The 10,838-nt window shown below is 49.6% G+C and overlaps 1 protein-coding gene across 1 annotated transcript in view; it reads right to left on the bottom strand.

The window, feature by feature from the left end:
- GATAD2A (GATA zinc finger domain containing 2A) overlaps positions 1-10,838 on the bottom strand; it is a 55,609-nt gene that overhangs the window by 5,564 nt on the left and 39,207 nt on the right. The window contains exons 6-9 of the mRNA XM_042780041.1: positions 7,628-7,720; positions 4,171-4,302; positions 3,019-3,186; positions 400-679 (exon numbers count right to left, since the gene is read on the bottom strand). Of these exons, the coding sequence (XP_042635975.1) occupies positions 400-679; positions 3,019-3,186; positions 4,171-4,302; positions 7,628-7,720 (673 nt within the window). The remainder of the gene's footprint in view (positions 1-399; positions 680-3,018; positions 3,187-4,170; positions 4,303-7,627; positions 7,721-10,838) is intronic.

The following is a 10,838-nucleotide window of genomic DNA, read 5'->3' as shown; positions in this document are numbered from 1 at the left end:
AACGATCCCTGCTAGGTTTAAACCCTGCACTTCTGTGAAGTTGAAATGATCCCTGTAAAGTTTAAATTATTCCTGTCAGGTTTCAATGATCCCTGCCAGGCTTAACTGATCCCTGCCAGGTTTAACTGATCCCTGTCAGGTTTAAACCCTGCACTCCTGTAAAGTTTAACTGATCCCTGCCAGGTTTAGCTGATCCCTGCCAGGTTTCAATGATCCCTGCCAGGTTTAACTGATCCCTGCCAGGTTTAAACCCTGCATTTCTGGAGGTTTAACTGAACCCTGCCAGGTTTAACTGGTCCCTGCCAGGTTTAACTGATCCCTGCCAGGTTTAACTGACCCCTGCTAGGTTTAACTGATCCCTGCCAGGCCCAAGCCCAGCTTTGCCCTGCCCATGCCCACCTTGGCTCTCCAGCAGGTTCTGCACCACCTCCTCCAGCCCCACCAGGTAGATGAACTCGTTGTTGGCGGCGCTGGGCAGGAAATTCATCTCTGGGGCGGGCGGTTTGGGCGGGGGGATCTCCAGCAGCGTCTTCTCCAGCTGCTTGCGCAGAGCCAGCTTGGCAGCGGCCTGCCGGCTGCCCGGGGCCTCGCCAGAGCCCCCCAGGGCTGTGGCACCCGCGGGGGCACTGCCAGCCTGGCCTGAGGGGACCGCTGAGCCCTTCAGGGACGTGGGGGATGCCTGCAGAGAGAGGAATAGGGTCATTGGGATAATTGGGATCACCCATGGGGGCACTGCCAGCCTGGCCTGAGGGGACTGCCGAGCCCTTCAGGGACGTGGGGGATGCCTGCAGAGAGAGGAATAGGGTCATTGGGATAATTGGGATCACCCATGGGGGCACTGCCAGCCTGGCCTGAGGGCACCGCTGAGCCCTTCAGGGACGTGGGGGACGCCTGGGGAAAAAGAAAAACAGGAATGGGATCATTGGGACATCCCAGTGTCACTCAGAGCCGTGGCACCCGCGGGGGCACTGCCAGCCTGGCCTGAGGGGACTGCCGAGCCCTTCAGGGACGTGGGGGATGCCTGCAGAGAGAGGAATGGGGTCATTGGGACATCGTGGTGCCACTGCCAGCCTGGCCTGAGGGCACCGCTGAGCCCTTCAGGGACGTGGGGGACGCCTGGGGAAAAAGAAAAACAGGAATGGGATCATTGGGACATCGTGGTGCCACCCATGGGGGCACTGCCAGCCTGGCCTGAGGGCACCGCTGAGCCCTTCAGGCACGTGGGGGATGCCTGGGGAGAGAGAGATGGGAATGGGGTCATTGGGACATCCCAGAGCCTCCCAGAGCTGTGGCACCCGCGGGGGCACTGCCAGCCTGGCCCATGGGCACCGCTGAGCCCTTCAGGGACGTGGGGGATGCCTGCAGAGAGAGGAATGGGGTCATTGGGACATCCCAGAGCCACCCATGGATGTGTCACTCATGGGGGCACTGCCAGCCTGGCCCGAGGGCACTGCCGAGCCCTTCAGGGATGTGGGGGATGCCTGCAGAGAGAGGAATGGGGTTATTGGGATAATTGGGATCACCCATGGGGGCACTGCCAGCCTGGCCTGAGGGCACTGCCGAGCCCTTCAGGGACGTGGGGGACGCCTGCAGAGAGAGGAATGGGGTCATTGGGACATCCCGGTGTCACCCGCGGGGGCACTGCCAGCCTGGCCTGAGGGCACTGCTGAGCCCTTCAGGGACGTGGGGGATGCCTGGGGGGACAAAGAGGAATGGGATCATTGGGATACCCTGGTGCCACCCAGGTGCGTGGGGGACACCTGCAGAGAGAGATGGGAATGGGGTCATTGGGATAATTGGGATAACTGGGAATCAGGGAATGGGATCCATGTGGAAAACTCCCATCCCTCCCACCCCATTCCCAACAGGAAATCCCAGGAATTCCTGCCAGGAATCCTCACCTGGGGGATGTTGATGTTGAGCATTCCCACACTTCCCACCCCATTCCCAATGGGAATTCCTGCCAGAAAATCCCAGGAATGTTCACCTGGGAGATGCTGACGTTGAGAATTCCCATCCCTCCCACTCAAATCCCAATGGGAATTCCTGCCAGGAATGCTCACGTGGGGGATGTTGATGTTGAGAATTCCCATCCCTTCCACCCCATTCCCAATGGGAATTCCTGCCAAGAAATCCCAGGAACTCTCACCTGGGGGATGCTGAGAATTCCCATCCCTCCCACTCCAATCCCAATGGGAATTCCCAGGAATTCCTGCCAGGAATCCTCACCTGGGGAATGTTGACCAGCAGGCTGGCACTGGGCATTCCCACCCCATTCCCTATGGGAATTCCCAGGAATGCTCACCTGGGGGATGCTGAGAATTCCCATCCCTCCCACTCCAATCCCAATGGGAATTCCCAGGAATTCTCACCTGGGGGATGCTGAGAATTCCCATCCCTCCTACCCCATTCCCAACAGGAATTCCTAGGAAATCCCAGGAACTCCTAACAGGAATCCTTACCTGGGGGATGTTGATGTTGAGCATTCCCACCCTTCCCTCCCCATTCCCAATAGGAAATCCCAGGAATTCTCACCTTGGGGATGCTGATGTTGAGAATTCCCACACTCCCACTCAAATCCCAATGGGAATTCCCACCAGGAAACCCCAGGAACCCTCACCTGGGGGATGTTGACCAGCAGGCTGGCACTGGGCACTCCCACCCCATTCCCTATGGGAATTCCCAGGAATTCTCACCTGGGGGATGCTGAGAATTCCCATCCCTCCCACTCAAATCCCAACAGGAATTCCCAGGAATTCTCACCTGGGGGATGCTGATGCTGAGAATTCCCATCCCTCCCACTCCAACCCCAACAGGAATTCTCAGGAATTCTCACCTAGGGGATGTTGATGTTGAGCATTCCCACCCTTCCCACCCCATTCCCAACAGGAATTCCCAGGAAATCCCAGGAACTCCTAACAGGAATCCTTACCTGGTTGATGTTGATGTTGAGCATTCCCACACTTCCCACCCCATTCCCTATGGGAATTCCCACCAGGAAACCCCAGGAACCCTCACCTGGGGGATGTTGACCAGCAGGCTGGCGTTGGGCACGTTGGCCACGCGGATCAGGCCCTGCTGGATGATCCTCTGGCCCTGGATCTGCACCGAGGGCACGGAGGCGCGCGGGGCCAGCAGCAGCGGCGGCGGGCCCGTGCTCGAGTGCTGCCGGATCGTGTGGATTTGCTGGGAACACACGGAAAAGGGGGTTGGGAATCCATGGAAAAGTGAGAATCCACCAGGCACAAAGACAAAGAAACCCAGGAATGTTCTTCCCTTCCCTCCAAACCATGAGAAAGAGCATTCCAGCCCCAAATTCCCAAGTTTCTGAGTGGATTTGTTGGGAACACATGGAAAATGGGGTTGGGGATCCATGGAAAAGTGGGAATCCACAAGAAACAAAGACAAAGAAACCCAGGAATGTTCTTTCCTTCCCCTCCAAACCATGAGACAAGAGCATTGTTGCTCCAAATTCCCAAATTTCTGAGTGGATTTGTTGGGAAAATATGGAAAAGGGGGTTGGGAATCCATGGAAAAGTGGGAATCAAGAGGCACAAAGGAAAACAAATCCAGGAATATTTTTCTTTTTCCCTCCATCTTTCCCTTTTCCTCCAAAACCACAGGGTAAGAGATGCTCTGAGCATTCCAGTCCCAAAATCCCAAGTTTCTCAGTGGATTCTGACTCTGGCAGGGTTTGGGTTTGTTCTTTGTAATTCTGTATTTCTATTTTAATTTCCCCAGTAAAGAACTGTTATTCCTATTCCCACATTTCCTGAGAGCTCCCTAATTTCAAAATTACAACAGTTTGGAGGGAGGGGGTTTCCATTCCCCATTTCAAAGCGAGGCAAGGTTTGGGGTTTGTTTCTTTGTAGTTCTGTATTTCTATTTTAGAACTGTTATTCCTATTCCCATATCTTTACCTGAGAGGTCCTTAATTTCAAAATTACAATAATTTGGAGGGAGGGGGTTTCCATTCTCCATTTCTGCCTTTCTCAGCAGACACCTCTCCTCCAAACCAGGACAGTAATTCTGTATTTCTATTTTAATTTCCCTAATAAAGAACTGTTATTCCTATTCCCACATTTCCTGAGAGCTCCTTAATTCCAAAATGACAATAATTTGGAGGGTTTATATTCTCCAAATCTCCAAGGACAGATTTTCAAAGCTCACCTGGGCCCCTCTGACCAGGGGGGGCATCACGATCTGGGGGCTCTGCTGCGATCCCAGCTTGGCTGTGCCCGCCTGGCCCCCCCGGAGCAGCGGGGGAGGGATCCCCGAGCCCGGAACGCGGCTGGAGGAGGGCTGGAAAAATGGGAAATGGGGAAAGAGTCAGTGAGGGGGGATGTGGGAGGGGAATATGGGAAATATGGGGAAAAAATGGGGAAAAGAGTCAGTGAGGGGGGATGTGGGAGGGGGAAAATGCAAAATATGGGGGAAAAAGTCAGCAAGGTGGGAAAATGTGGGAGGGGAAATGGGGGAAATGGGGAAAAATAGGGAAAAATGGGGAAAAAATGTGGAAAAAATGGGATAAAAGGGGAAAAAATGGGGAAAAATGGGGAAAAAAGGGGAAAAACAGTCAGCAGAGGGGGGAAATGTGGGAGGGAAAATGGGAAATATGGGGAAAAATGGGGAAAAAATGGGATAAAATGGGGAAAAATGGGGAAAATGGGGAAAAAATGGGATAAAAGGGGGAAAAATGGAGGAAAAATGGGGAAAAATGGGGAAAAATGGAAATATGGGAAGGGAAATGGGAAATATGGGAGGGGGAATGGGAAAAATGGGGAAAAATGGGCAAAAGGGGGAAAAAATGTGGAAAAAATGGGACAAAAGGGGAAAAAATGGGGAAAAATGGGGAAAAATGGGGAAAAACAGTCAGCAGAGGGGGGAAATGTGGGAGGGAAAATGGGAAATATGGGGGAAAATGGGGAAAAATGGGATAAAATGGGGAAAAATGGGGAAAATGGGGAAAAAATGGGATAAAAGGGGAAAAAATGGAGGAAAAATGGGGAAAAATGGGGAAAAATGGAGAAAAAATGGAAATATGGGAAGGGAAATGGGAAATATGGGAGGGGAAATGGGAAATATGGGAGGGGAAATGGGAAATATGGGGAAAAATAGGAAAAATAGGGAAAAGAGCAAGGGGGGAATGTGGGGGGAAATGGGAAAAAGGGGGGAAAATGGGGAAAAAGGGGGGAAAAGGGGAAAAAATGGGGAAAAATGGGGAAAAAGAGTCAGCAAGGGGGGGAAATGTGGGAGGGGGAATGGGAAAATGGGGAAAAATTGGGAAAAAGGGGGAAAATGGGGAAATATGGGAAGGGAAATGGGAAATATGGGGAAAAATGGGGAAAAAAGGGAAAAATGGGGAAAAAGAGTCAGCAGGGGATGGTGATGGGGGAAATATGGGAGGGGAAATGGGGGAAAAATGGGAAAAAAATGGGAAAATGGGGAGAAATGGGGGGGATATGTGGAAAATGGGGGAGAAAGTGGGAATAAATGGGAAAATGAAGGAAGAAATGGGAAAAATGGAGGGAAATGGGAAAAAGGTGTTTGGAATGGTGGGAATGGGGAATGGAAATGTTGGGATTTGTGGAGAGAAGGAAAACCTTGGGAAAAAATCATGGAAGAGGGAATGGAATGGGGGGAAAATGAAGAAGAAGTGGCCAAAATGGGAAAAAAATTGTTGGGAATTGTGGGAATGAAAATGTTGGGATTTGTGGAGGGGAGGGAAAAGCAGAGGAAAAAAAAAGGAGGGAAAAAAACTTTGGGAAAAAACCCTGAAGGAGGAATGAGGAGAAAGGAAAAGCTTCAGGAAAAATCATGGAAAATGAATGATAGAAAGGAAAAGATGTGAGAAAAAAATTCTGGAAGAGGGAAAGGAAAAGCAAGGAGGGAAAAGGGAGGAGGGAAAAAAAAAACTTTGGAAAAATCCTGGAAGAGGAATGAGGAAAGGAATGAGGAGAGAGGAGTTTGGAAAAGCTGCTGCCCAAGGATTCCAATCCTGAAATTCCCTCCTGGTGCTGGGCTGGGAAATTCCCAATATTCCCAACATTCCTCAAAACCCCAATCTTGGAATTTTCCCCCTTCCCAGGCTCTGGAATTTGGGATGTTGGGAATTTCCATCCCATTCCCACTCCCTCTGGAATTCCTGGACACTCCTAAAAATCCCAATCCAGGTTAATGCACCCAAAATTCCATAGGAATTGTTGGGATAAACCAGATTTTTGGGATTAATTCTGAGATTTCCTGAAGGTTTTTTTTTTTTTTTTTCAGTTCCTCTGGAAGTGCTGCCAAGGAAAAGATTCCTGGATTTGGGATTGGAGAGCAAATCCCTCCCTTTCCTCTGGAATTGTGGGGGTTTTCTAAACCTTTTTCTAGGGAAAATCCCTCATGTTGGAGCAGTTTGGGAATTCAGGTCCTGTTATCCCAAAAAAACCCTGGGAATGTTCTAAGGCCAAAGGATTTCAGGGGTGATTGACACCTGTCCATTGATTCTGGAATTTTCCTTCCCTGAGGATTCCCAGGATTTGATTCAGACTGGAATGGGATCTTTGCAACCCCAAATCCTGGGAGCAATTCCTGAAATAATCCAGGAATTCCCTCACAGAAAAATCCAGGGATTCCCTCCAGAAATTCCAAGTATTCCTTGAGCAATTCCTCAGAAAATCTTGGGATTTCCTGAGCTTTTCCTGAGAGAATCCTGGAATTCCCTGACAGAGAATCCAGGAATTCCCTCACTAAAAAAATTCCATTATTCCCTGAGCTCTTCCAAAGAAAATCCAGCAATTCCTTCCCAGAAAATCCTGGGATTCCTTCAGCTTTTCCAGAGAGAATTCCTTGATTCCCTGACAAAAAAATACAGGAATTCCCTCACAGAGAATCCCAGGATTCCTTCAAAGAAAATCCCTCAGCAATTCCAGAGAGAATTCCTTGATTCCCTCACAAAAAATCCAAGAAAACCCTGACAGAGAGTCCCAGGAATTTCCTCATAGACAATACTGGAATTCCCTCAGTAATTCCAAAAATAATTCTTTGATTCCCTCACAAAAAATCCAGGAATTCCCTGACAGAGAATCCTAGGAATTCCCTCAGCAATTCCATAGAGAATGCCAGGATTCTGTGAGCTCTTCCAGACAGAATTCCTTGATTCTCTCACAAAAAAATCCAGGAATTCCCAAACAGAGAATCTCAGAAATTCCCTCAGCAATTCCAGAGAGAATTCCTTGATTCTCTCATAGAAAATCCAGGAATTCCCTCACAAAGAATCCCAGGAATTGCTTCAGAGAAAATCCCAGGATTCCCCCAGCAATCCCAGAGAATCCTGGGATTCCCTTCCAGATAATCCTGGGAATCCTTCAGCAATTTCAGAGAGAATTCCTCGATTCCCTCATAAAAAAATCCAGGAATTATCTCATAGAGAATTCAACAATCCCAGACAGAATTCCCTGGGATCACCAAGCCCAGCTGGAAAACACCCCCTGAGAAATCCCATTCCCACCTTTCCCCGTTATCCCTAAAAAAAAAAAATAAAAAAAACCCCGTGGGAGCTGGGCAATCCTGGCAGCTTTTCCCGGGATTTCCCCAGGATTTTTGCAGGGATTTTCCCGGATTTTTCCCGGCTCCCACTGACCTGGAGGGAAGTTTTCCCAGCGGGAACAGCCTGAGGGCCCCGCACCAAGGGCGGGGGTGTGGCCGCAGCGCTTCCAGAGGGGCCCGAGGAAAGCTGGAAAAGGAAAAAAGCGGAAAGAGAGCAGAGGGATGAGGTTGGGAAAAGAGGGAATACAGACAGAGGCGAGGAGGGAGGGGGAAATCTGGGATCAGGGAGGAAATCCGGCTGGAAAATCCTGAAGGGAAATCCTGAGGGGAAAACCCTGAGGGGAAAACCCTGAGGAGAAAATCCTGAGGGAAAAATTCTGAGGGCAAATCCTGAGGGGAAAATCCTGAGGGGAAAAACCTGAGGGGAAAATCCTGTGAGGAAATCCTGAGGGGAAAATCCTGTGAGGAAATCCTGAGGGGAAATCTGGCGGGAAAATCCTGAGGGAAAAATTCTGAGGGAAAATCCTGAGGGAAAATCCTGAGGGGAAATCCTGAGGGGAAATTCTGTGGGGAAATTCCTGTGAGGAAATCCTGAGGGGAAATCCTGTGGGGAAATCCTGAGGGGAAAACCCTGCAGGGAAAATCCTGCAGGGAAAATCCTGAGGGGAAAACCCTGTGAGGAAATCCTGTGAGGAAATCTGGTGGGAAAATCCTGAGGGCAAATCGTGCAGGCAAAACCCTGCAGGGAAAATCCTGTGAGGAAATCCTGAGGGGAAATCTTGCCAGAAAATCCTGAGGGGAAAATCTTGAGGGGAAAATCCTGAGGGGAAATCTGGCGGGAAAATCCTGAGGGGAATTCCAGCACAAAAATTCTGAGGGAAAATCCTAAGGGAAAATCCTGAGGGCAAATCTTGAGGGGAAATTCTGTGAGGAAATCTGGTGGGAAAATCCTGAGGGCAAATCCTGCAGGGAATACCCTGTGAGGAAATCCTGAGGGAAAATCCTGAGCGGAAAATCCTGAAGGGAAAAACATCAGGGGAAAACCCTAAGGGGAAAATCCTGAGGGGAAAATCCTGCAGGGAAATCCTGTGAGGAAATCCTGAGGGGAAATCTTGCCAGAAAATCCTGACGGGAAAATCTTGAGGGGAAAATCCTGAGGGGAAATCCTGCAGGGAATTCCAGCACAAAAATTCTGAGGGGAAATCCTGAGGGGAAATCTTGAGGGGAAATTCTGTGAGGAAAACCTTAGGGAAAATCCTGAGGGAAAAATCCTGAGGCAAAATCCTGAGGGGGAAAAATCCTGCGGGGAAAAACCTCAGGGGAAAACCCTGAGGGGAAATCCTGAGGGGAAATCCTGAGGAGAAAATTCTGAGAGGAAAATCCTGAGAGGAAATCTGGCGGGAAAATCCAGTGGGAAAATCCTGAGGGGAAATCCTGAGGGGAAAATCCTGAGGGGAAATTCTGTGGGGAAATCTTGCCAGAAAATCCTGTGAGGAAATCCTGAGGGAAAACCCTGAGGGGAAAAACCTGTGAGGAAATCCTGAGGGGAAATTCTGTGGGGAAATCTTGAGGGGAAAATCCTGAGGGCAAATCCTGAGGGGAAATCCTGAGGGGAAAATCCTGAGGGGAAATCCTGAGGGGAAATCCTGAGGGGAAATCCTGAGGGGAAATCCTGAGGGGAAAAACCCAAGGGGAAAAACCTGTGAGGAAATCCTGAGGGGAAATTCTGTGGGGAAATCTTGCCAGAAAATCCTGAGGGGAAATCCTGAGGGGAAATCTGGCGGGAATATCCTGAGGGGAAAATCCTGCAGGAAAATCCTGAGGGGAAAATCCTGAGGGGAAATTCTGTGGGGAAAATCCTGTAGGGAAATCCTGAAGGGAAATCCTGAGGGGAAATCTTGCCAGAAAATCCTGAGGGGAAATCCTGAGGGGAAAAACCTGTGAGGAAATTCTGAGGGGAAATCTGGCAGGAAAACCCTGCAGAGAAAATCCTGAGGGAAATCCTGAGGGGAAATCCTGAGGGAAAAATCCTGAGGGGAAAAACCTCAGGGGAAAATCCTGAAGGGAAAATCCTGAGGGGAAAAACCTTTGAGGAAATTCTGAGGGGAAATCTGGCGGGAAAATCCTGAGGCGAAATTCTGTGGGGAAATCCTGAGGGGAAATCTTGCCAGAAAATCCTGACGGGAAAATCTTGAGGGGAAAATCCTGAGGGGAAATCTGGTGGGAAAATCCTGCAGGAAAATCCTGAGAGGAAAATCCTGAGGGCAAATCCTGAGGGGAAATCCTGAGGGGAAAATCCTGAGGGGAAAAACCTGTGAGGAAATTCTGAGGGGAAATCTGGCAGGAAAATCCTGCAGAGAAAATCCTGAGGGAAATCCTGAGGGCAAATCCTGAGGGGAAACACCTCAGGGGAAAATCCTGAGGGGAAATCCTGAGGAGAAAATTCTGAGGGGAAATCCTGAGGGGAAAATCCTGAGGGGAAATCCTGAGGGGAAATCCTGAGGGGAAATCCTGAGGGGAAAATCTTGAGGGGAAAATTCTGAGGGGAAATCTGGCGGGAAAATCCTGAGGGGAATTCCAGCACAAAAATTCTGAGGGAAAATCCTAAGGGAAAATCCTGAGGGCAAATCTTGAGGGGAAATTCTGTGAGGAAATCTGGTGGGAAAATCCTGAGGGCAAATCCTGCAGGGAATACCCTGTGAGGAAATCCTGAGGGCAAATCCTGAGGGGAAATCTTGAGGGGAAATTCTGAGGGGAAATCCTGAGGGGAAAACCCTGCAGGGAAAATCCTGTGAGGAAATCCTGAAGGGAAATCCTGAGGGGAAAATCCTGAGGGGAATTCCAGCACAAAAATCCTGAGGGGAAATTCTGTGGGGAAATTCTGAGGGGAAAATCCTGAGGGAAAATTAGCAGGAAAATCCTGAGGGGGAATTAGCAGGAAAAATCCTCAGGAATTTGGGGAATTAGTGGGAAAATCCTTGGGAATTCAGAGGAACATCCTTGGGGATTGGCAGGAAAATCCTCAGGAATTTGGGGAGCTGGGAATTAGTGGGAAAGTCCTTGGGAATTACCAGGAAAATCTTCAGGAATTTGGGAATCAGTGGGAAAATCCTTGGGGATTAGCAGGAAAATCCTCAGGAAATTGAGAATTAGTGGGAAAATCCTCAGGGATTAGAAGGAAAATCCTTGGGAATTCACAGGATAATCTTTGGGAATTAGCAGGAAAATCCTTGGTGCAGAGGCCTCAGCACTCCCAGAATTCCAGCACAGAAAGTTTAGGGAAAATCCTTGGGATGTTCAGAAAT

Source organism: Catharus ustulatus, chromosome 29 (assembly GCF_009819885.2).
Source record: "Catharus ustulatus isolate bCatUst1 chromosome 29, bCatUst1.pri.v2, whole genome shotgun sequence".
NCBI lineage: Eukaryota > Metazoa > Chordata > Aves > Passeriformes > Turdidae > Catharus > Catharus ustulatus.
This window is presented reverse-complemented; position numbering and strand designations above follow the sequence as displayed.